The sequence below is a fragment of the Verticillium nonalfalfae genome (genome assembly GCF_003724135.2).
Source record: "Verticillium nonalfalfae strain VnAa140/NRRL 66861 chromosome Unknown scaffold_115, whole genome shotgun sequence".
Classification (NCBI taxonomy): Eukaryota; Fungi; Ascomycota; class Sordariomycetes; order Glomerellales; family Plectosphaerellaceae; genus Verticillium; species Verticillium nonalfalfae.
The window spans coordinates 71,633-96,338 of NW_021167340.1; the positions used below are offsets into that span (position 1 = coordinate 71,633).

General features: G+C 57.0%; 6 protein-coding genes across 6 annotated transcripts; 2 read left to right on the forward strand and 4 right to left on the reverse strand.

The window, feature by feature from the left end:
- Positions 1 to 473: 473 nt before the first annotated feature.
- Positions 474 to 3,557, reverse strand: D7B24_000916 (uncharacterized protein; the record flags this gene model as incomplete). Its single annotated transcript, XM_028635164.1, has 5 exons — positions 474 to 2,957; positions 3,012 to 3,187; positions 3,243 to 3,347; positions 3,407 to 3,462; positions 3,520 to 3,557. The coding sequence occupies 5 exons, from the start codon at positions 3,555 to 3,557 to the stop codon at positions 474 to 476; spliced, it is 2,859 nt and encodes a 952-aa protein (XP_028492274.1).
- Positions 3,558 to 4,128: 571 nt separating this feature from the next.
- PFA4 (Palmitoyltransferase) lies at positions 4,129 to 5,517 on the forward strand (the record flags this gene model as incomplete). Its single annotated transcript, XM_028635165.1, has 1 exon — positions 4,129 to 5,517. The coding sequence occupies one exon, from the start codon at positions 4,129 to 4,131 to the stop codon at positions 5,515 to 5,517; it is 1,389 nt and encodes a 462-aa protein (XP_028492275.1).
- A 478-nt stretch (positions 5,518 to 5,995) lies between these two features.
- On the reverse strand, positions 5,996 to 9,768 carry MYO1 (class II myosin; the record flags this gene model as incomplete). Its single annotated transcript, XM_028635166.1, has 3 exons — positions 5,996 to 6,300; positions 6,352 to 9,667; positions 9,721 to 9,768. 3 exons carry the CDS (start codon positions 9,766 to 9,768, stop codon positions 5,996 to 5,998), a joined length of 3,669 nt encoding a protein of 1,222 aa, XP_028492276.1.
- Positions 9,769 to 10,601: 833 nt separating this feature from the next.
- Positions 10,602 to 13,267, reverse strand: D7B24_000919 (uncharacterized protein; the record flags this gene model as incomplete). The annotated part of the gene is made up of 3 exons (XM_028635167.1): positions 10,602 to 12,393; positions 12,779 to 12,792; positions 13,223 to 13,267. 3 exons carry the CDS (start codon positions 13,265 to 13,267, stop codon positions 10,602 to 10,604), a joined length of 1,851 nt encoding a protein of 616 aa, XP_028492277.1.
- Positions 13,268 to 16,120: 2,853 nt separating this feature from the next.
- Positions 16,121 to 17,953, forward strand: D7B24_000920 (uncharacterized protein; the record flags this gene model as incomplete). Its single annotated transcript, XM_028635168.1, has 4 exons — positions 16,121 to 16,227; positions 16,288 to 16,542; positions 16,592 to 17,820; positions 17,877 to 17,953. The coding sequence occupies 4 exons, from the start codon at positions 16,121 to 16,123 to the stop codon at positions 17,951 to 17,953; spliced, it is 1,668 nt and encodes a 555-aa protein (XP_028492278.1).
- A 1,016-nt stretch (positions 17,954 to 18,969) lies between these two features.
- D7B24_000921 (uncharacterized protein) lies at positions 18,970 to 23,316 on the reverse strand (the record flags this gene model as incomplete). The annotated part of the gene is made up of 4 exons (XM_028635169.1): positions 18,970 to 19,849; positions 19,900 to 19,963; positions 20,054 to 20,834; positions 20,902 to 23,316. 4 exons carry the CDS (start codon positions 23,314 to 23,316, stop codon positions 18,970 to 18,972), a joined length of 4,140 nt encoding a protein of 1,379 aa, XP_028492279.1.
- Between the last annotated feature and the right edge of the window lie 1,390 nt (positions 23,317 to 24,706).

Here is a 24,706-nt window from a genome sequence, read left to right on the forward strand (position 1 = left end):
TGTGAGGTGAGGTGAGGTGTGGTGAGGTGGAGTGAGGCGGATGGCGGGGTTGTTCCTGAGGAGCAAGGAGGGGCAACCGTCGCTGGGAGGAAGTACCCAAGCTTTGGCTTTGGGCGGCAGGGGTGAGGGAGTGAAGTGAGGGAGGGGCAACGGTCCCCCCCCGAGGGGCTTGAGGGCAGCAGCTACCGACTTCAGCCTAGTGAAGCACATCCAGTGTCATCGCAGCACCTGAAACATCAACCATATAGGTGCCCCGGTACGTACCCAACCCAGAGCACCGACGGCCGCCCTCCCTCCTCCCCCCCACCCAGAGCTGCCTAGCGACGTCTCAGCTCCCCGAGCTCCCAAGCTTCTTTATCCATTTCAACCCATCGTGACCTATATCCGACCTCACGTAATCAATGGGCAAACATCACTTTCTCCATCATTACTGCAGCTGTTCCCTGTATCTGGACGCCTTAGCCAAGCGCGGATTAAGACTCAATCTTGAAGCCAAGGCTATCGCGTCCGTCGTCGACCACTCTCCCCCACTCCAGTAACAACCGAAACAGGTACACCTCCATGTCTTCCCGTCTCAGCGCCTTGTCCGCCCACTGTCGTCCTGCCGTTGCGATCCATTTCGCGTCACTGACTCGACCTTCAAACTTAATTTCTCGCCCATTGACCGGTACACGGCCCTCCAGACCCGTAAAGTAGGCCAGCGTGCTGTGTAGCGCCTGGAACCGAATGTCCACCGGCACAAAGTGCACCCAGGGCAGTAGCCGCTCTGTATACCACGTCCGGAATATCGACGAAAGCACCGGCACGCTCCCTGATCGCAGCGTCTGCATGAGTCGCTTCGGCGGCGAGCTGTCGTCGTCGAGGAGCAGCACGTATCGATACTTCAGCGGCTCTCCGCTGTCGCCGTCCTGGCCCTTCTCGCCAAACTCGAGCCGTGCCGCCGCGCACCCGGCATCCTCGCACGACGGGTACGACGACACGCCAACATCGAACGGAAGTGCCGCATTGGCCTCTTGCGCATGCACTCTTTCGTGACTGAACCTCTTCGGGTCGCTCGGCGTCGGAAGCAACATCGTGACCTCGTCGCCCTTTGTGGCATTGTTGACCTGGTGGAGAAGCCTGTGCCGGTGATTGCCGTGCAGCATGTCGTGACTGATGACTTGTTCGCCGAGTTCGCCCCGCCAGTGGAGCTTGTCGATACGCGTCTTGAAGTCCCGGTTCGAATCCGCCTCGGAGTCCGTCTTGCTCGTCATGGGTATCAAGATGTCATTGAACCCATCTGCCTTGAAGCTGCCAAAGACAGGCACCAACGTTTGGTGTGGCGCCATTTTCTTGTTGGTCATGTGGAAGGCATGAAGCCTCGACAGGTCTGGTTGAGAGCAGCGTTCCAGAGAGGCTTCCCACTTCTTCAGGAAGTGGTCCTCCGAGTGACCGCTCACGCATGAGACGCAGAGGTCCCGCACATTCCAGTGCCGAAGAGTTCTCCCACTGGATCCAGCGGGACAAATCTGGGCTTCCATCTCGCGGAACAATGACGGTGACAGGAAAGCCTGGTGTACTGGCTTGCTACCAGGCACGTCAGGGGTCTGTCCGGCCGGTATCGAATCTTTCGCGTCTTCCGAGCGCCTGGTATTCATGTGATACTTTCCGTCTAGCGCCTGTCGCGGATGCTGCCCAAGATCCGACCAAGGCGTAAGCACACGCGGCTCGCCACTCAAGTTGATGGGCAGATCCATATCGGACAAATACTCGGAAAAAGTTCCAATCATCTGGACGAGGTCATCTAAGGCCTGGCGGTGCTCGTCCTCGGCCTTGTAGTTGTGCGTCACTTTCTTGTTAGCGACCTGGACGAGAGCAAGCTCGGCCTCGTTGGCGGCGAGGTCCAACGTCGACTTTCGGATGCTGTTTGGCTTCAGGGACCGGAAGGGGGCCACGTCATTCTCAATTTGCTGGAAATGGTCCACAATGACTGAGCTCTTTGCTATCGCAAACTCATACCACTTGTCAAAGTTCGGAGGGGGGTCTCTGCCATCATGCCGTGCCCGGTATTCCTGAACAGCCACGTTCAAACTCCTGCTCACGGATGCGTGGGTCAACCAGCGGTCTGCTTCGGTGCGAGCGTCGTATATAAACGTGTCGAGAGGATGTTTGTTGAGGACCTGATTCGTCAGAATGACGTAGACGGTCGATCCAATGATGGCAGCTGTCAGGACGAAAAGTAGGAACGCGCGCCTGACAAAGAGGACAGAGCGCAGGTTGGCCGTGTACATGAAGAGACCGAAGCCGGTCGCAGTCAGGATGAAAGGTCCAAGGGTTGCGATCTTTGCGCCGCCGTACGCATCCCCCACGGAAGACAACGCCTGGTAAGAGGTCAGAAGGCTGGAGGTGAACGTAAGAATACCAAAAGGCTTGACGGGACCGGACTCGGTGACCAGCAGGCTCAGAGAAATAACGAGAAGACAAAAGGTGAAGCTGTCGTTGATCAAGTCGAACAAGTACAGCCAGCCCAGACCGTTGACACCAGTGGGCTGGACGGTGGGGCGGAGAGTCAAGAGGATATGCATGGTCCAGTCGAAGGCCCCCACGGTCAACTGAATCCCACTGAGGGTTCGAAGGCGAGCCCTCGTGGATTTGGTAAATACGAGGACTCGCCAAAGGAGGACAGCAATAACACCATCAAGAACAAGGCCGACGACCTGCATAGAAACGATCCAGAATCGGTTGTCGAAGAGTGTCGAGCAAAAGTACGTCGAGTGAACCTTGTCAGCGGCAGCTAGGTATGCGCCCAGATTGAACAAGACGACGCTTGCGACCAGGGTCAGCCGTGTCGTCTTGAACCACTGCTGGAGCTCGTCGGCGACTGTGACCCAAGGGTCAGTGGGCCACGGCAGTACGTCAGACTGCGACTTGCGACCGAAAAACACATCGTATACGACCACGAGGGTGCAGAAGAAAGCCTGGAGGCGATGTCAGCTCTGGTCACTGGGAAGGAAGAGATCAGAAAACTCTACCTCAATGCCAGGTACGGAGCATTGGATCTTGGCGGCAGTCTGGTGGAAGAGCTCGATTCGAATGATGATGCAGAACACGATGATGGGGATGAAGTAACGACGCGGTCGTCGGGGCAGGCTCAGGGGCGCGTGCTCGCTACTGGAGAGCGCCGAAGTTTGACCAGGGGTTTTCTCATCTGGAGGCTTCTCAGTCACGAGTGGAACAAGCGCTTGGAAAGGGATGATGCTGACCGAATCTGGCGTCGGAGCCGGGAAGCCATTTTGATGAGTAGCTGACGAGCCATGTGAGGCCGGCCGATAAAAGGAGTACAATGGCAAGCGCGTAGCGTGGGCGTTCTGCTCCAGGTCGTCAGTCTATCTACATGCAGGGGGCGTATGTTGTGTGTGAGACTCACGGTTTAACGTGTGATGCTCAAAGTTGTAGGAGATCCAAATGAAGGATGTCAATGCGCTGTCTCCCATTAACTTTCCATACGAGGAGCTGCTGGTCAAGGCGCGCAGAGCTCACCAGAGGGCAGTGAGATGGAGTCGCCCATTCTGTGCCATTGCAGCGAGGTGGAGGACTCAGCCTCCTAGCACCTCATTGGGGAAGACCGTTGAGACGAGGCTTGGTCGCTCGAAATCGAGATACCCAGGTTGGTAGTGGTGGGTACCCAGGTAGCCAGGGATATGGCGTCGTGTCAGATACTGGCTTGAATTCCCAGCGACGTCTCAACCCATTAGATGTTTGAGCCTTGTTGAAGCCAGCGGAGCCTTTTCAAGACGAAGGCCAGGACAAGGAGGGACGAGATGATGGGAGGCGTGTGTTTGATCTTGAGCCAAGGGACAACCAACGGCGGCCGTGACGACGCTCTTCAGGGGCAGACATGTCATCAATGTCTTAGGTAAGCCGAACGGAGCCACTCAACGCGTCTCCGTCCCAGGACCCGCGTCAAGCTCCTGCTCCCTGTACAGGAGGATCCGTGCACGGCGCACGCAACAGGACAGGCAGCTTCCATCTGACACAATCCACGTTGACCACATTCCGACCCCTCTGATCACACAGCCTTCTCCTCTGCAATCCATCGTCTACCCAGTTCGAGGTGGAAGTGCACAGCCGCCAGAGATTGATGGAGACATGACTGGCTTCAATGATGCCCCCATCATCCAGAAGCTGGCCGTCCCTGGCGTGACCCTGCTCATCCTCTTCCTGGGGTACTCCTCTCAGTACCTGTTCCTCACAGCGGCCGATCTGGCCCCTGGGCCCCTCACATCATCACAGCTCTACACCTTCAATGGCCTTCTGTTGTGTCTGTGGTTCACCTACTACAAGGCATGCACCGTCGATCCTGGTCGCTACATCTTCACCTCCAAGATCCTTGAGGTGCCCGACGATAACAATGGCACCGAGACGAACCCGTCCCGCGATGACAACCTCAACCTCAACAGCTACGCCCGCTGGTGCCGCAAGTGCGAGGCCCCCAAGCCCCCACGCGCCCACCACTGCCGGACGTGCCGCCGCTGCATCCCCAAGATGGACCACCACTGCCCCTGGACGACCAACTGCGTCTCGCTGACGACGCTGCCGCACTTTCTCCGCTTCCTCGTCTACACCAACCTCGCCCTCGCCTACCTCTCCTACCTCCTCTTCCTCCGCTTCGCCGCCCTCTGGTCCGACCGTCGGCTGCCGGCCTATCTGGGCCCCTCGCTGCCGGCCCTGACCCACCTCGCCTGCCTCGCGGGCGTAGACTTTCTCACCTCGGTCGCCCTGGGCATCATGCTCGCCACGACGACCTACCACTGGCTCTTCAACATGACGACCATCGAGTCCTGGGAGGCCGACCGCCACGACGACCTCGTCGCCAACCGCGGCGGCCGCGCCTGGTGGGACGCCGGCCGCGCCCCCTACCAGCGCGTCGAGTTCCCCTACGACCTCGGCCTCTTCGCCAACCTCGCCCACGCCATGGGCACCCGCAACCCCCTCCTCTGGCTCGCCCCCTGGGCCGCCGGCCCCTCCGTCTCGCCCGTCGAGGGCCAGGGCACCGGCTGGACGTACGAGGAGAACGGCTTCAACGCGCGCGAGGGCATGTGGCCGCCGCCCGACCCCAACAAGATGCGCGGCCGCGGCGCCTGGCCCGCCGCCAGGGCCGCCCTCGACAGGGAGGGCCAGGGGCCACGGTACACGACCCCCGCCGAGGACATGGCTGCCTTTCGCCGCCGCCAGGAGGCCGACCTCCGGCGGTGGGAGGGCAGCAGGGCCGAGATTATGGAGGAGCTCGAGGAGGGCGAGGACTACGACATGCTGGACGGGGATGCGGAGGACGGCGTGCGCCTGCACGACGCTGCGGGCGGTGCGGCCTGGACCAACTCGGACGGCGAGAGGCTATACGACTACGGCGTCGACGAGGACGCCGAGAACACTGAAGTCGACCTCCGCCACACCATCGTCGGCGAAGCCGATGACGACGTGCCCCTGGCAGAGCTTCTGCGGCGGAGAAAAATCCGCCAAAAGGACGGCGAGGAGTAATGACATCGAGCAGATACGAGTTCACGTAGCGAGAGGAAATAGGGGACATGGAGAACAAAAAAAGTAGCCACAATTTCTTTTTCTGTAAAAATCTAGACAAAAAGCGAGCATCACGCCGATCCAGCGCCAAACGCGACGCTGACCATCCTCCCCCAGCCGAGAGCTCTCTATCTCTACAAAATGCGCAGCCAGACCCAGCTTCCCTCCCCGCTTCCCGAGCCGATCTGGCTTGCCGCGGCGAAAGTAACAGGACCCCCTTCGGTCTGCTCTTCTGGCCACATGAGCGCGTCACCTCTGCGATCCCCTACGCGACGAGAAAGCGAAACAAAAGAGGTCGCTTGCCGTGCCTGCATGCCCCCGTGTGCGGGCTGTCAGAGGAAACATAAAAAAAAAAAAAGGACTTGTTGAGCATCGTCAAAGTTCATCAAGCCATCAGATCAACACAACTTTGCATGCCCGTGGGAAGGACCAGCCTCGATCACCAATCGTCATCCTCCTGCTTCTTCTGCATGGCGTTCTTGCGCGCCAGCAGCGCGTCGGCCAAGCTGTTGCCAAGACTCGGCGTCGGCGTGTTGCTGCGGCTGTTGTCAGACCCACTGGCGCCGTTGCTGATGACCGAATCCCGAGGCTGCTGCGCGGAGAGGGCGGCGGGCTTGCGACCCGCAGCCGGGCGCTTGGCAGGGGGCGGGGGAGGTGCCCTCGGAGCCGGCTCTTGCGCCATCTCCTCGACGTACGCGGCGGGCACCCAGGCCTGCTGGCCGCCACTCTTGCCGAGCCACCATCCTGGAATCTAGTCAGTACGTTGTTTTCAGCGTCGCGCGTCGGTAAACATACCATTGTTCTCCTTCTGCACAATTTCAATGATATCGCCCGCCTTGATGGACAGCTCATTCTCCTTCTGCCCGTCAAAGTCGTACAGCACCTTAGCAATGACCTTGGCTTTGGCGGGAGGAGCAGGCGGGGGCGGAGGAGGGCCCCGGGAAGACGTCGCCGAGGTGTTCCTGGTATGGGAGGGCAGTGGGGCATGAACAGCCGCCTGCGTTTGCTGAGCAGCCGGCTGCGCGAAAGAGGGTACGGGCCTGGCTGTGGAGGCGGCGGCGGGGACAACAACAGCGGCCGGAGTCGGAACTGGCCGAGGCTGAGGCTTGCGTGCGGTGGTGGGCTGGTTCCTGGCAGGTCGGCCATTGGGACCACCAGGTCGGATGAGCTTGCCACGAGTGATCGGCCTAGGCGGCACCGGCTTGCCCTTTGGCGTGGGTCTCGACCTCGACTGGGGGGACTCTCCAGCACGGGTGTGAATAGCACCGCTCTTGTAGAAGTCCACAGACTGTGGTGAGTCCTTGAGCACCTTGACCTGCTGCATCTTGCCTGGCTTCTTGGCGTACTGGATTGCCTCAGCGATCTGAAGATTGAATCCTCCGGGCATGACGCGCTGCATCTGAGTAAAAAGCTCAGTCTTGAGGACGCAGTTCAGAAGAGGATCAGCCTCTTGGGGGGATCCGATCAGTAGCGAGAACCAGTCGTCCTGGGCGTTCGAAGCGCTGACACCCTTGATGGCACCAAGCGGCACCGCACGCTCGACCGTGATCTGGGGCTGCCCGTTGACGAGCATCTGTGCGATGATGTAGAATTTGCTGTTCGTCACGACAATGGTGCGGGGGCTAGGCTTGCTGGAGCGACCAAACTTGGCCTCGAGAATCTCACCACGGCACGAGAAAACGGCCTTCTCGTTACCTCCCAAACCGACAGCGTTGCGGATCTGCGCACCAGGGCCAGTCGAGGCGTTGAGGCCCATGTAGTCCCCGAGGAAACGCCTTGAGCCCAAAAGACTCATACGGCGCCTCTCCTTGCGGCCTCCCAGGACCTGGTGGCCGTGGTCTCGAAGGTGCAGGTACTCGGCGCCAGTTCTCTTCTTGCGCCAGAAGCGTTGAATGCGAGTTGCAGACTCGGCACGATAAGCAAGGTAAGCGCGCCACATGCGCTGGATTCGTGTAGCCATGTTGTGCCAGTAACGATCACGCATGTGCTCGAGAGCGAACAGGGTCTCAGGCGATTTGATAAACGCCTTGGTAACACCCATCTGCCATTCTTCCTTCGGGATACTCGTGTCCTTAAAGATCTGCTTGACCGCGGCCTCATATGACCCCGTCCAGGTGTACTCGCCAGCATACGATGTTGCAGGTGACAAGAGGAAGAAGCGGTCGACAAACTTCTCGAATGACTGCCGGTACGCGAAGCCCGCACGACGGATACGGACGTTCTCTTGCAGACCGAGGTACTTGACCTGGTGCAGGACGTTCGGGACGTTGTATTCAGTCGGCGACTTGTTCTCGTTCGGCTTGATCGTGCGGATGTAAGATGGCTGACACTTCATCAGTGTTTCCACCAGAGCGTTGGCTGAGCTACGGATACGGTCGCCGGCGGATGGGGGCTGCTTTCGGTTGTCCTGGTCGACCTGGTTAGGGAAGAGCGCGTGTACGAACTGGTTGCCGCTCGTTTGGAACAAGTTGAGAAGACCCTTGAGGAGCAGATCCTTGTTCTTGTCCGTGATGCCATCAACCGTGTAGCTCACGTCACCTGCGTAGTGCTTGATGATGAAGCTGCCCTGCCTGGGAGTCAGGTGAGGGTTAGACATGCTGTTGACGCTCTGCATGAATGTACGGTCGCAAGCGGCCGGGTCAGCGTGAGCCGTCTTGGTGGCGTCCTTCATGGCGGAGAAGACACCAGGTGGCCTTGTAGATTCAATGAGGTCGCAGACAATCTTGTTGTCGAAATACTTGATGGGTGTCCACTGGATCTGCTCCCTCGCGTATTCTTCTTGCTCCGTCTTCAGCGTCAATTGAATGAAGATTTGCTGCAGCTTCTCGTTGACGTAGTTAATGCACAGTTGCTCGAAAGTGTTCTTTTCGAAGATCTCGAAACCGTAGATATCAAGAATGCCGATGGCGTTCTTGGAAGCCTGCTTGGCCTTGAGAGATTGGTTGACGCGGTTGACGATCCAGTCGAAGAGGTTGTTGTAGATGGCTTTCGCGAGGGCATCGCGCGTGGCAATGGCCTGAGCGGGATTGGCCGGGGATTCAATGACCTCGCCGTTGCGGGGGGTGAGGATTCGAATCGTGATGGACTTGACAAGCTGCTCAGGTGTCACCTCAAGCAGGTAAGCCAGGAAGTCCACGACGGACTGATCCGTGATGGCGGCATATCCCTCCTGGTCCTCCTGGAACTGGATGTTACCCGTCCACAGTACAGCCGCGAGCATACGGAAAATCTCATCCTGTTCCGCCTGGTTGAGACCAATAATCTTCATAGCGTTCAGTGTGTCCTGGTACTCGGCGAGATCGTCGATTCCGTCCACGTCGAAACATTTCGATCGGCTCGTGTAAGCGTACGTCTCGGGCGTTTGGATGCCGAATTGCTGTCGGTAGGTCTGCGAAGCACCCTTGGTGAACTGGTAGAAGATGTGGAAGTTGCGCTCGTTGGTAATCTGGCCAGTGACTCGCGTCTTCTCGAGGAGGTAATTCGTGATGTCGGCTCCCACTGGCTCGCCTTGGGCGTTGAAGTGCAGCTGGAGGTATTTGCCGAAGCGGGAGGAGTTGTTGTTTCGCAACGTCTTGGCATTGCCAAAAGACTCGAGCAAGGGGTTCGTGGCCAGCACCATGTCCTTGATCTGCTTGATGTCTCCAGACTCGCCTCCCGATACACTGGCAATGTACTGCATGATGCGCTTCGCCGCCTCGGTCTTGCCTGCGCCCGACTCGCCCGAGATGATGACGCACTGGTTTTCCTGGTAGGCCTTCATGTTGTAGTACGCCGACTCGGCAATGGCAAAGACGTGCGGCGGCACCTCGAGACGGTTCTTGCCCCTGTAGCTGTCGAGAACCTCCTCGGTGTATATGCCGAGATCGCGAAAGGGGTTGACAGACACCAGCACATGGCCAATGTATGTGTAGATCTCGCGACCCTCGAATCGCTTCTTCAAGTTGTCGTTGATCGCCTCGTTGGACACCTTACTGAGCAACGTAAGGTCGGACACGCCAATTTCCTTCTTCTTGGTAACTTCGTAGGTGGCCTTCTTGGGTCTCGCCGCTGCGCCGCCCTGGCCCGATGCGCCCGCCTGGGCTTTCCTATCTTTCGGTCGTCTCGCGAAACCCTACAAGTCGGAGGTGCGATCGTCAGTTCAGTTGCCCTCGGGCGGTGTGCCACAGACGGGAGCCTGGAGCACCCGAGGTTGGGCGCGGAGTGTCTCACCATGATGGGCGGTTCTGGCGGGGGGGAGGAGGGAAGGTAGTATCGATGCGCAGTTGGTGTAGCTGGGCGGCAGCTTTGACGGTGAGTTGGGATGCAGAATCAGAAAGAAATGCGCAATCTTTGTGAAGTTGCTTGCCTAGGCAATGACGCTGGAATTCATTGGGGGGGGGATTACGCAGTGCGCTGTGGCTGGTTCCTGAGATGTTGGCGGCGGAGCTGCACCTACCTGGCCTTCCTTGGCCCGGCCGGCTAGGTTGGGCGGGCGGCGTGCCTGACGAGTTCCCATACGCAATCGTCCGAGAATCAGCCGGGACGATGGCTCAGCCTCAATCGAGTCGAGTCTCGGGCCATCGGATTCGCTTGGTACTAGCGCCGCCATCGGTTCCTGGCATTCCGCATGTATCTAGGTACATGAGGGGACTCAGGTACCTTAGTTTGAACGAACAGGATATTGAAAGAAAGGCCTAACACTCGTAATCGGACACCAATACGTGGCCCCAGGATCCAGCTTCGTATGCATGCGACTCAAATACCAACTTGCCCCGGACCCGGAGCCTGTCAATCTCTACCACCATGAACGGGACAATAACAGAGCTTTCCCCCCTCCAACATTGCGTCTCCAGACCCGCATCGCCAAACCCAAGTAGTTTCACGACACTGGCCCCAAGGGTCGTGGGACCAAGGGATTGGATACCATCAATCCCTCTTTGCATTCATTACAGCATTTGCTACTCGATAGGGTATCACTGTTTTTTCAAGGCTCATCGTTGGTGCCTCAACGTTCCAGGCGTGGGCCGTGTCATCCTCTTCACATCATTCATCGTCCATCTCTGCCATTATGCTCCAAGACCAAGGTCTCTCACGAGTCGCACGTCATCCGCCTGCCGCTCCAGAGCTGTCCTCATGCGCTCAGAATATTCCGCCTCCTGCTGTTCAAGATGCATCTCCTCTTCCGTTTTTGGTTCTCGGTCGCTAAAGTCGCTGGGTTTGAACCTCGGCGTCTTCGAGAGACTGACCAGGCCCAGCTTCTCACCAGTCCAGAACAGAATCTCGCCGTCGTTGATTCGCTCCGACTGGCCGGGCATCTGCGTCGACAGAATCTTCCTCGCCAGGTCATCGATGCCCGGCATCTGCGAGAACAGAGATGGCCGATTGATGGGCTCACTTTGCCCGATCCTCATGCGCCGCACCTCGGTGAAGCCATCCCGCTCGAACCACTTGATATAGCCGGATCCGTCGGAGAACACTATGCACGTACCGTGCGTGATGACCGACAGAATCTTGGACTGTGAGGCGTTGTATCGATTCTTGAAATTCGAATTGTGCTGCCTGCCGCTCTGAGCCCTGTCCGTGTTCGAGAGTGCGTAAAGTTCCAGGGAGCCCTTGGTGTTGTATTCGCCTCCGGCAATGAGCGTCCGTCCTGGCTTTTCCTTCGACTCGCGCACCTGATCGACCGAGAGCTCGCCGTTGCGGCGAACCTCGGTGTCCAGGGGCGAGAACGAGTGCGGGAGAGAGGCAAGACTGGCAAGCCTGGCACCCGAGTGGATGCTCCCGACAATGGGCGCAAGCTTTCTCCGGTCATAATGCAGAATGTTGCTGAACCGTCCGGCCACGTATATGTCGTCTGAAAGGACAGTGCCATCGCTTGATATTGGGAGATGCAGGATGCTGAGCGGGTGAGGCTGAGAAAGGGGCGCGTACTGTGGTAGCGGATCCGTATCGAAAATCTGGTCTATCGCATCGTGGGGCCGGTGATGTCTTGCTCTATAGTCGTAAAGATGGATGCCCAGGGAAGTGCCCACGGTCAGGGGGGCATCTGCGTGCGCGCTTGATAGCGCCGCAATGGACCATTCGAAGGACTGGTCTGACACGACAGCCAGACGTTCGAGGTCAACTTCCTTCAGATGGCCCTGCACAGCAACGAAAGCCCTTTTCCCTTGGCTGTCTACGCTGATGCACTCTGTGACACCGGCATCAATCTTGCGTGACCGGCCAACAGCACCTGGCCCGTCGATATGAAGAATGCCGGGGGCGCTCTTGGCTACTATGGCACCTTTACGGCCCCTCCAGCCTTTGACGTCCCAGAGACAGATTGAGCCGTCGTCAAGAGGTGATACGGCCAGCATGTTCCCCTGATCGTCTGGAGGATTGTACAGCGCAACGCCTCGTACATCCAGAAGATCCTCGAAGCTGCCGTCTCGAATGCAAGGTTGTTGCAGCCAGCTGGTGGTCATAGGTGCATTGCGCTGGATGTATTCGTCATACCAGCAGACGGATTCGCCGGGAAATGTTGGGTCCCAATTGGCGATTTCACGGCAACGCCGTTCCTTTCGCGCAGCCGATGTTCCATGGACGGCTTGTACTTTTGGTTCTGCGGCGTCAATCTCCTGGTTCAGAGAGACAGCAACATCGAGTAAAGGTTCATTGAGTACGTCTCCGTCAAGAACCCTGGCCATGCGACGGCGCCGCTCAAGAGTCTCTAGAAAGGGCGAGTCTTCAAACGTCCTTGATCTCCAATGACTGTTGTCTAATGAGATTTCGCGAAGCTTACGACATCCGAGCTGCAGACTGGGGAAGTCTTGGGGCTCCAGATCTAGTGAGGGGCACGTCGCTCCATCAGCCGAGTGACTTGAGACGAGACGGAATGAACGTTGCTTGCTTACACGTGAAGATTCTGAGCAGAATCTCGTCCGGAAGCCGCTGGAGCGTCCTGTCAACCTCTTGAGACGCCATAACCAAGGATCCAGCACGGCAACACCAACGCCGCGTTGGGAAGATGAAACAAGGAAATGACAAGGCGTGAGATGCGAGGATGGGAGTGATGCTTCGGGCGAATGAGGACATAACATGCGACGCTTATCGATCGCTATCGTTATCGCAATACATGGTACGCCCCCAGGGCCGCGGCAGAGGTGCCGGGGGCCCACCGTACGTACTGCGGGGTGGGGGGCCTCTTTTCCTCATCCCAGAGTCTAGAATCTACCTGTGTATACCTATAAGGTACATTACTTACGATTGACGCAAGGACTGGCGTCCACAAGGTTATGACCCAAGGGCCAAAAACAGCCTTCAACGAACACACAGTAAGACTCTTTATCCCACCAGATCAATATATTTCCGCCTGCGATTCGGCGGAGGTCGTAAGAGCCAATCGCCACGGCTGGGCATGACATGCCCGCTTTCAGTCGGATGGGAAGATGGCTGGAAATAGGGGGAAAGTGGTCTACAGTTTGTACCTCGCCGAAGTCAAAATGAATTCGGACATTATATGCAGACTTTATATTGTGTTTTAACTCCCAGAGATATAATTCTGTTATTCCAACACAAGTTCATAATTATTTACCTAAGCTTGCGGGCCCATCGACGCAAAATCATGACTCCGGGACGTAGACCGTCTGAGCGCGGGGTGAAGCTCCTGGGCGCGAGGTCAAGAGCCTCGTATCTAAGCCTAGAATACTTTCGGTATAGCATAGGGGATAAACCTAAAGTCCTGGAGGAGCATGAGCGGTTGTTCGGATGACGCTCAGGACGCGTCAGACACAGCTGGCTGTCAGATTTGACTCGTGTCCAGGAAGCGCAGCTACCCAGGCGCCTTGGAAAAGTCACGACGATGTTCGAGTAAGCGACGATCAGGCAGTGATATCCTGAATCCTGCAGGTTGTTGTTGCATACGATGCACTGCTCTCCGTGGATCCTGTCCAGATCGGGCTGTTTCAGTCCGTGGTCGAGCTGATATTCCGCGACAGGCGCTGTTGCCCAGACGCGGCAGCGCGACGAAGATGGTGTTGGAACCGAAACCCGCGACGCGCCCTCCGCACCAGCTTCTGCACATGCCAGGTCCCTCTACCGGGCGAGTGCGTACGAAGAAGGGTCGAGTTCCTGTGGAAGGGCGCCGCCTTCGATGACCTCGGTCGCTAGTCGTATCCTACATTCTGAGACAGGGCCCTGGTATGGGGGAGGCCATCCGGACAAGGGGAAGAAGACAGGTGGATGAGCCAATGGTCTCCTCAGTCTCGTGTATCGCACCGTGAATTAAGGTCGTCGAATGTCGAAGGGCAGGAGGACGAGAAGGCTTCAAAAGAGTTCGAATAAGAATATCAAGATGCGGGCAGATCGGATATTTAGACTAGATGGAAGGCATCCATCAGCACGATGGTCCCATGGACAGACGATCTATAAACAAAGTCGTACGATTTTGAAGTCATGGCCATGTGGGTGGTCTCATGGTGTGGCTGCTGCCGTGCGATGCATGCGATGGCATCTGCAGGAGAGACGGCGGGCTGTTGGACCGAGCTGGTGGATTCGGCACTGGACGGTCATTTTTTGACAGAAAGTCCCATGTTTGCCCCTCGCACCCATGGCATGTCAGGCAAGGGGTGGCAGGAGTCAAGAGAGCCAGGGGTCAAGGGGGTTCTCCTACTGCAGGGGTGTGGACCAGATTCTGGGGGAGAAAGTGATTCGCGGTGCACCGTCGTTTGTTGAGTTTGGACGGTATAGTTGCATTGACGCGGTCGAGGGGGAACAAAGCGGTCGCAACCCTGGACCTGGAGGGACCAAGCTGGTGCGACCTGACTAGGTTCTTGAACTTGACCCTTCTCTTTTCATCACTTTCCCGACCACAAAAGGAGGGATACCTCGCCTCTTGGACTGACGGCGCCGGTGATTCAGGCACCTCAAGGTTTGGTAGGTCTGTATAAGGTACTATGAATGCGGCCAGGCAAATAGGTAAGGGTCAGGAGGCAGAGGAGGCAGAAGGACTAGGAAGGTCCAGCCCAGGTCAATGCCTGCCTACTGCCCCCTGTTCAATAATGTGCCAGCAATAGCAACAGGTTCGCAGGAGCGACCGCATTGCCCAATTAGTAGTGATCACCAACCAATCTACTGATGTGACCCCAACGCCCAGGCCCATTGCACCCAAGCCATGGCACAGTTAAGCGCCCGACAACGTGGGTCTGTCCAGAGAAGGCCTAGCGTCGTGCAACCGAAACTGCAGCTGTCCACTCACCGATTGCGATGGTGCATCGCCGTTGTCTTGGGTCTTGGGACCTTCTCTGTCTTCTCATGTTCGCTCTTTCCGATAATGACCTCGCGGGCTCGGCGGCGGCAAGAGTACCTGGGTAGTAGACAAATATATCCCTTTTCTTACCCTCATCCCCCGCCTCCGTCTCTCTGTCACCAACTTCCAGGAACCATGCCTCTGGATCTATGACCAACGATCGACATTGTCTTTCTCTCCTGCATCGTGCGACTTGACCAACTTGACGGAATCCACATTTTGCCTTTCAAGGCCTCAAACCCAGGCGCAAAACGACCCTACACCACCCCACCCCCCCTGGTCACCGACGAAACGTCACAAGAGCCTCGACTCGTCTCCGTCAAAGCGTCTCTAACACGTCTCGTCTCAACTCAAGCCAAGCATTGTCGCAATTGCCCTGTCGTCTGATGCCTCGCTACCACCTCCCGCTCGTCCAAAGCTAGCTGATACGAGTCTATCCAGCTGCGAAACCCCGATTCCCCAACTCCTGCGTCTGATCTGCCAGGCCTCACAGGCATCGTCGTTTCCTCTCTACCTGGCTCGCCTTTCTGGCGCCCCGCTTGCTCCAGCAGACCCAAGCACACGTCAAACGGCCTGTCGGACCTTGTGCATAGCTTGCCCAAGCAGCTCCATGCCTGCGTGCCACCCGAACAACTTGTCAGCCCGCCAAGGTTGTCTCCCTTGCTCACAACCCATCTGGTTATACCCCGATACCACTACCACCGGACCACGGCACCAGCTCCAAGATCAACAATTATCTTCGAGGTCGGACCCTAGCATCCTAGTCACGGCATCGCGTCTACCCGTTGGGTTGCCATCCCGTTATCCTAAACAGCCCGGCCTTTGCGTCTCATCCATCGCCTCTTTTATGACCTTATACCCCCGCGTCTCATACGTTTAACCTTTTTCTTTCCCTCTGCTCTACCTCCACCTTCTCTCCTGCATTCTTTTTCTTCTCTCGTGTTCCGTCATAGTACGTGGTGAGGAAGTAGAGTCGCAACCCAACTTTCGACACCCTCGCCTGACGGAATTTCTTCCATTCATTCACGCAGCTGCTGGCTCAGATCGCTCTTTTACGACTCGGCTGGACTACCGTTATTGCTGGGGCGCTTTTGGTTCTCTACGACACTTTTTTAATTCGACAGCAAGATAAAGGATACTGGGACGGCCTGGTCGGATACTCAGCTCAAGCGCTCTGGTGGGAAACTCAGGCTCGGGCATACCTAGCTCGTTGACCCAATTTCGGAGCACCGTTGTATTGTCGCCGGACGACACACTTAATCAGCATTCGAGACCGAAGCGCGAAGACGAACCGCCAAGATGCCTCTCGCCAACTTTTCCCTGGTCAAGAAGCAGTTCACTGCGACGAAGATGCTGTTCAACATACTCTTTTGGGGTGTGCACTGGGGCATCTTTGCCTTTGGATGGTAGGTCTCCGTCGTTCGGGACCATGGTAAAGGAGGAGGAGGGCTGACTGTGTTCTCCAGGTACAAGCAGGCTGCCGAGCCTAGGCTGGCGCCACTCAACACACTGAAATATTCCGTGTGGATTTCCAGAGGTGCTGGTCTCGTGCTTAGTGTGGACGGCACATTGATCCTGCTCCCCGTCTGCCGAACCATCATGCGATGGATCCGGCCGAAGATCAGATTCCTACCTCTAGATGAGAACATCTGGTTTCACAGACAGGTGGCGTATGCCATGGTGTTCTTCACCCTGCTGCACACAGGTGCTCATTACATCAAGTAAGCGATGTTCATTCGTGGCGATCTCAACCCTCGCTGACCTGCGTAGCTTCTTCAATGTCGAGCGTGCCCAGCTTCGTCCTGAGACTGCAGTCCAGATCCACTACGCGCAAGCTGGAGGCGTTACAGGCCACATCATGCTATTCTGCATGCTCATGATGTACACGACTGCTCATTCCCGTATTCGCCAACAGTCTTTCGAGACATTTTGGTACACACATCACCTCTTTATCCCCTTCCTCCTCGGCTTGTATACCCATACGGTCGGCTGCTTCGTGCGCGACACCGCCGCCCCTTTCTCTCCCTTTGCCGGCAAGGATTACTGGGAGCACTGCATCGGTTATCTCGGCTGGCGCTGGGAGCTTTGGAGCGGTGGCCTCTACCTCATCGAGCGCCTGTACCGTGAGATCCGGGCCCGCAGAGAGACTAAGATTACCCGTGTCGTTCGCCACCCATACGACGTTGTCGAGATCCAGTTCAGCAAGCCTTCCTTCAAGTACAAGGCCGGCCAGTGGCTCTTCCTTCAGGTCCCTGGCATTTCCAACTACCAGTGGCACCCATTCACCATCACCTCTTGCCCGTTTGACCCCTACGTATCGGTCCACGTTCGCCAGGTTGGTGACTTTACCCGCGCTCTCGGCGATGCCGTCGGCGCCGGTGCTGCACAGTCTAAGCTGTATGATGGCGTCGACCCCATGGGCATGTACGAGGTGGCCCTGCAGAACGGCCAGCAGATGCCTAGCCTCCGCATCGACGGCCCTTACGGTGCGCCCGCCGAAGACGTCTTCAACAATGAAATTGCCGTTCTCATCGGCACTGGTATCGGTGTCACGCCGTGGGCCTCCATCCTGAAGAATATCTGGCACCTGCGCAACGGACCCAACCCTCCCACCCGTCTCCGTCGTGTCGAATTTATTTGGGTCTGCAAAGACACTGGCTCTTTTGAGTGGTTCCAGACCCTCCTTTCCTCCCTCGAATCTCAATCCGACGAGGCTGCACGCACACCAGGCAGCAACGGCATTGAGTTCCTCAAGATCCACACCTATCTCACACAGAAGCTCGACATGGACACAACCCAGAACATCGTTCTTAACTCAGTCGGCGCCCAGCTCGATCCTCTCACCGAGCTGAAGTCCCGCACCAACTTTGGAAGGCCAAACTTTTCCAAGCTCTTCTCAACCATGCGCGATGGCATCCTCGACCGCACTTACCTCAACGGCCTTGAGGGCAGCATGCGGACGACGGTTGGTGTCTACTTCTGCGGCCCCTCCGCAGCCGGTATGTTATTCATCTCATCTCAATGCAACGAAGCCCATGCTAACGATGGTTTCCAGCCCGAGATATCAAGGGTGCTTGCAAGGACGCCGCCATCCCTGAAGTTAACTTCCGTTTCTGGAAGGAGCATTTCTGAGCGGGATGTCTTTTTATGTCGTCTGTGTGTGGATCATGGGTTTTTTTTCTTGAGACTCGAAACAGCGAGCATGAGACCTGGGAGCGTCAGCGGGCCAATGTCATTTACAATGAAATGTGCAACCGATTTTAGGCATCGATCGGGTGCATCATCTGCCATTCATATACTTTTTCTAGTCTCGGCACCATGGTCGCACTTTGTCATGGTGATTCCCTCAAGGAGGTTTGCATATTGTGCCGAACTGCGCCCAGCCTGAATTCGCGATGCCTGCCGTCTGCATAGCGTTACTGGTTCTTGTGAAGACCCAATCTGCTTCCTCACCCTGGCTCTGCTCGTCAGGGAGTTTGTACCTGGATATACGTCAGTCAGGCAGTCCGTCTTTGTCACTCATGGATGGTCCGTCTTGCGGCACCATCTCATCAATTCGCCAATTAGCTTGCTGGAGCAGATGGACAGCCCGCTGCCAACTTCGAGTGTGCCATCGCGCAAGCGAACCATGCCATACACCATGGCATACGCTCCGTGACGCAAAACGCATGCCCCCTCAGCCGGCCGCGTCCCCTCGAACACGAGTACGTTGAAAATGTTCGTGTCATTCGAATTCGTCTATCTGCATGAGTCTGCTCTGAAAGCCAGAGGACGAAGCGCTAGCTAGCTATACACGTCTTCTTTCAAGTGAAAAGGACCAATATTCGCCGATCGAAATGCCAAAATGCAACATGACCAGTTCAAGTCGCGTTGTGCCCTGCCCTGCCCGCACGCAATGCTTTCCGTATGGAACAAAAAAACCAAGTACACTGAAATGAAGCACACAGCCATGTGAGACGCGATTGGGCTGAAAAATGAGGCCAGTAGATAAGACCGACGAAGCGAGGCGGGCTCGAACACATCGCCTCGTCTGTGTCGGAAAGCGCTCATCTAGCAGGATATTGCATGAGTAAACTGGAAGGGTGGTCCTTGTGCGTCCTGTTTTTTCCCCGCCTCCGAACCAGACGGAACGCCAAACCCCGCCCTTCTTAAGAACGCCGATGACCACCCTCCTCCTGGAGGCGTCCCACGTTCTCTTCCGTCAGCGAGTCCCTGGCCTCAGGGGCTCGGAACGAGGACGATCTCAGAGGCGGTTGCTCCCTGCCCCCGGCCGCCTCCATCATTTTCCCGGCCTGTGCTTGCAGCACCATCTCCTCTGTGTCCGAATGTCGGATCGGTTTGATGTTCTCGTAGGCCGCCGGCGAATCGAAAGGTGAAGGCTCGTGGCCGTTGTGGGACATGGGTTTTGGCGTCAGTGGACTTTGACGGCCCTCTTCCTCGAGCGCCCGCACTTTGCTATCCACCACGCCGGCATCGGCGACATGACTGGCCTGGCCTGCGGTGCTCGCTGCGTCGTGTGTCTGGCCGGGAGCGTCTTTATCTCCCCTGGGGCCATCGTCCAGGCCGACGCATGGTATGTCCGCGTTACTGCAGTGCTCCGCAGTGTCAGAACAGTCCGAGGTTGATAGAGCAATCTCTCCCCGCAGCCGTGGACTCTTCCTCTTGGTGAGACTCCACCGCACAAGCTTTCGCTCCAGCGTCTTTCCCTTGACTGGCTTCGCAAGGTAGTCGTCCATGCCAGCCTTTCTACATTTCTCTCTGTCGCCCTGAATCGCCGATGCCGTCATGGCTACGATGGGGATGTCGCTGACGAAAGTCTTGTACGGGGCGTGCCTTCGAAGCAGATGCGTGCATTTGTAGCCGTCAATCACGGGCATTTGGACATCCATAAGTATGATGTCGGGTTTTGTCTTCTTGCCCTGCTGGGCCGCAACGAGATAGTCCAGAGCTTCTTTGCCGTTCCACACAGCAACCACGCTGAAACCTAGTTTCATGATTGTCTTAGTCGCGATTTGCTGGTTGATTGCGCTTGACCATGTTAGCAATTTGTCTCTCTTTTCGAGCAACGTGCGACCTACTTATCCTCAACAACGAGCACATGGATTTTGGAGCGCTCTGAGGCTGGAAGATCCTCCTCTTGGCCTGGAGAGGCTCGTAGAGATCGTTGGCGTTGTGGTGAGCTGGTCGTGTCCGGCATCAAAAGCCCGGTTTCAGATGCCATGGGCGGGGTACCGACAAGCTGCTCGTAGTCCGAGCTGTTGCATGACATGCTCATCTCTGACTGTAATCTGCTCGGGAGGCCATCAATCTCGACAAGGGCGCCTCCTCTCTGTGGTCCTTGAGGCTTGCTGAACGGGATCCAGAACGTGGCCGTGGTTCCGTTGCCCAGGTCCGACTCGAGCGTGATCTTGCCGCGCATGAGCTCCAACAGGTTCTTGCAAATGGTCAGGCCGAGACCGGTGCCGCCGAACCTTCTGGCAGTCGACGCATCACCCTGGCTGAAGGGCTGGAACAGCTTCTTGCGAACCTCCTCCTCGATGCCGATACCAGTATCCTCGATCGTGAATCGAATGATGACCGAGTCGTGCGTCTCCTTCTCCTTCTTGACGCTGAACTTGACGTGGCCCTGGTTCGTGAACTTGATACTGTTCGTCAAGAGGTTCGTCACGATTTGCCGCACTCGTCCAGGGTCTCCGATCACGACCATGTCATTGGTAATTTCTCTCGATACATCAGAGAGGAATGCCAGGTCCTTACGCTCGGCTGCGAAGCTGAGCATCTTGCTGACATCCTTGAGCACTACAGAGAGCGAGAATTGGACTTCCTCAATGTCTAGGCGGCCCGATTCCACTTTGGAAAAGTCGAGAATATCATTGATCACCGTCAAGAGGGCGTTTGCAGACCGTTGGATGTTTTCGACATATTCACGTTGTTCGGAGTCGAGCTTCATATCTTGCAGCAATTCGGCCATACCAATGACTCCCGTAATGGGCGTTCGAATCTCATGGGACATCTGACGAGGTGGTGTTAGTATAGCAAAGGGGTAGCAGGGGGGGGTGCCACGCGGGGAGACCACCTACATTCGCCAGGAACTGGCTCTTGAGGCGGTTGGCCTCTTTAGCCGCTGCTGCATTCGCCATAGCCTGTTTCTTCTCCTTGAACTCCTCTTCGAGATTGGTTTGCTTCTCTTTAAGCTCGGTCACATCCATCACAACGCCGATGGCACCTTCCACACAGGCCTCCAGTGATCCGTTGGCTCCATTGGTTCGTTTTCCGGGCACTGGGAGGAAACGTGTGCGGTACCAACGTCCATCAATGCCGTGCTCCTCGACCAATTCTCGCTGCTTCCCATCCAGAATTCCCTCGATGGGCCGCAGGAACTTTGGTTCTTCGCCAGGTGCCAGTTGTGTGTTCAAACGGTTGAAGACATCGTACATGTCTTCGCCAATGTACCAGCTGGAATCACGGGTAGGATCCCCGTCGTTCAGATCCCAGATGAGCGCGCCCTCCAGCATTGTGAGCTTGTGATCACGGTCCACCGTGAATATTGTAACGTGCGCATGGGCGAGGACGCTCAGGAGCTGTTGCCTGGTTCGTTTCGCAGCCAGTGTGGCCTCGATGCTTTCGTGAACATCAGTACACGTGCCGAACCATTTCTCAATCGCCCCCGTCTCCCGATTCTTCTGGGGAAGCGCACGGCCCAGCATCCATCTCCAATCGCCATCCTTGCTGCGGCATCGGTACTGTGTGACGTAGGGTTCGCCGGTCGCTATGGAGCGCTTCCACCGCGCGGTCGTCTCCATAAGATCGTCCGGATGGAACGGGGTCTGCCATGCGGCTCCTAGCGATGTTTCAGGCGTCAGGCCTGTATAGGTGTACCACCTCGTGTTGAAAAAGTCTGGCATGCCCTCAGCTGTCGCAGTCCAGACCAACTGAGGCATCGTGTCGCAGATGAGCTTAAACCGCTCTTCCTCTCGTTCCTTGATGTCTGTGATCTCCTGAGCCATTGACGTCACATCGCGAAACGTGACCACGCCAGCCAGGAATTCGCCCGTGATATCATCGGTTATAGCTTCACCCAGAACGTCAAACTGCAGCTTTTCGCCAGCCTTGTTGTGCATACCGACGCGCATGCTCGCGAAGGGTGTTTCGGTCTGGAGGAGTACGGAGATCGGGTACTCGCTTATATCCAACTCTCGCGAGAACGTCTCATCCCAGCACGTCCATCCGGGCAGGAGATCAAATCCGTCCACGGACTTTTCCAGGTCGCCGTCTTCGCGTAGGAGGTCACGGGCAGCTCGGTTAGGGAAAGAAACACTGCCATCCTTCCACATGGCTAGTATAGGCATCTGCGTATTGTCCAGGAGTGCGTCCTTCATCAAGATCATCTTTTGAAGGATGGAGGGCGCGCTTGCATACGCCGCATTGGAGGGTGGGCCCATGGGAGGAAATGTATTCGATGATAAGGAGACTGCACTCGGGCTGATCCGGAAAGACGGTGAGCTGGAGTCGTGGCTGGAGCTGACGGATGGAGGGTTGGAGTTGGATATGGTCTTGCGCTCAGCAGCATCCAAGAGATTAGACTTGGCCACCGCCTTGCTCAAGGGTAAGGGGGCAGGCGGTGATTGTGTGCTGGTAAAAGAGAGGGTGAAGTAGACTTGGTTGTCTTCGATTTCCCAAATGGTAACAATCATCTTCGCGTACACCTCATAGTCGGACTTTTGCGTCGAGCCCCGGGGCTTAAATCCTGGCCTTCCAATATCCTTTTTCGTTATGACGACATCTACCGCAGCATCTTTGACGGGACTGGCTGAGGGATCTCTGCGGTGTCCTGTCGTAGGTGATGGCCTGGCATCGGTAGTCGGTGTGGATTCCCCGTCCATCAAGTCGGCAGCCGCAGCTGCGTCTTTGGACGTGTGTCGCGAGCCCATCTCCAGCACCAAGGAGTCAAGGAACGATTCCCACACCACCCACACCGGTCGGCCATCTTGCAGCATGTCAATTCCAACTTGAGACAGTGACTGACCCCGCAGCTTCTCGAGCGCATGAAATGAATCGTCGGCAGTATCTGTTTCTAAGCCCAGCATGCGACCCATGGCTTCGTTGGCGAGGACGACGGTTTTGAGATTGTTGAGGACCAGCAACGGGACGGGGAGATACTGCATGGCGGAGAAGGCGAGCTGGCCCGGCGTGACATAGGGCATCGAGAGACGAAAGGGGCTGGAATTTTGTGATCGCTGGTCGCCGGTAGCGAAACTCGGGGGGTTGTTGCGAAAGAAGCGGTTGGCGGACGTCGATAGGATGGTGGGGACATCATCAGACTGCTCAGGATTCGAGGTGGGTGTTGGGCGGGCGTCAGAGCTGTGTGACGATGCGCCTCGCGCCTCCGGGATCATGGCCGGCGGAGGTGTCTTGCTAGGGAGAGGCGATGCGAGAGCAGAGGTGTGGCCTCGCCCGCCATGGTCGCTGGCAGGCATGGAGTCAAGTGTAACCATTCTGGTGCTCGCCGGCGAGGCATGTGATTGAATGCAGTGGTGACGCCGGGGCTGCAGTGGTGGAGAGGGTCGCGTCGAAAGAGGGCAGTTGCAGCTGGCAACTGGAGGGCTCTGGAAATATCGCTGGCGTCGTGGGCGTAGTTGGATGTCGCGAGAGGTGCGTTTCAACAGCAGCGCATGGTGTCGAAGAGTACGAGTCCTGGCTGGTCACTGAGGACGATGCGAGGAGGAGACGAACAAGTGCGACACAGCGGTCCAGACCTAGCCGGCGGAGGGGCTGACTCGGCCCCAGCTGCACGGCCAGAGGGGTTCGGGTGGCGGCACTCCAGTCGCGATCTCGGTGCGACGCCTGTTCGGTAGAGCTAGGGCGTGAGCAATTAGGCGCCAACCCGCGATGCGTCAAGTCTGTTGTGTGTGCGGACTGCGTGTGGGTGTGTATATATGTATGTGCGTCAAGACGCCGAGAAGCGGACTAGTATACCGAATGTGAGCGGGCGTTTGCTGTGGTATGTACGGTACAGACTTTGGGCCAATTCAGTGTCACGCGATCGCTTGTTCGTCTTCCCGGTTGCTATGCAATGTCGGTGGTGGCAGCAGCAGCGTTGACCCGTTGATGAGAATTGTGGTTTAGAACGGCGGGGCACACGGGCGGTGTTATCGATCAAAGTCGTGGAGACGAACTGGAAGCACCTAGGTGGGGGGGGGGGGGTTCCGTGGAACACGGCGGGACGGGCTGGGCGATGGAGGTCGTGGTTGTGGTGGTGGTGGTGGTGGTGTTGCTGTTGCTGTTGCTGTTGCTGGCGCTGCGGCGGCGTCTGGGCGAAGCAACAAGACAGCAAGCAATGACTTTGTTCGATGGATGCGTGTGTGTTTGTGTAACGAGGCCAGAAGCAACGAAGAAGGAAGAGATCCGGAAAAAAGATGTCGGAGCGAGACAAGTGAGGAATTGACGGGTGACGAAAACAGAAAGAAACTGACTCGAGCTCGCTCAGATGAACCCTGGTTCACGCCTCATGGAACGTCAGATGCGTGTGACTACCTAGGTAGGTGAAGGTACCTTTGGGTAAGACAAAGGAGGAAGAAGAAGAAGCAGGCGGAGGCAAGCAGAGCTGAGAAATCAGAGGGCGCGGGAAGCGTGGGTGGGAAAGGCTTGCATTCCGCGTCAAGGGGAGAAGGGCCAGCATGGAGAAAAAGCAGCCATCCTCCGTCATAGTGTGAACTTTGTTTGCCTTGGAGGAGGCACTCGAGACGATGCGGACCTTCACTTTGGGAGGCACCTGCAGCAGAAGCCGATTGGGAGGAAGGGGAGGGGGGGTGCTTATGTCGGGCAGGGTAAGGGGAGGGTGGGAGGGGGGGGGAGGGGGGGGAGGGGGGGGGTCGTGGTTTACGG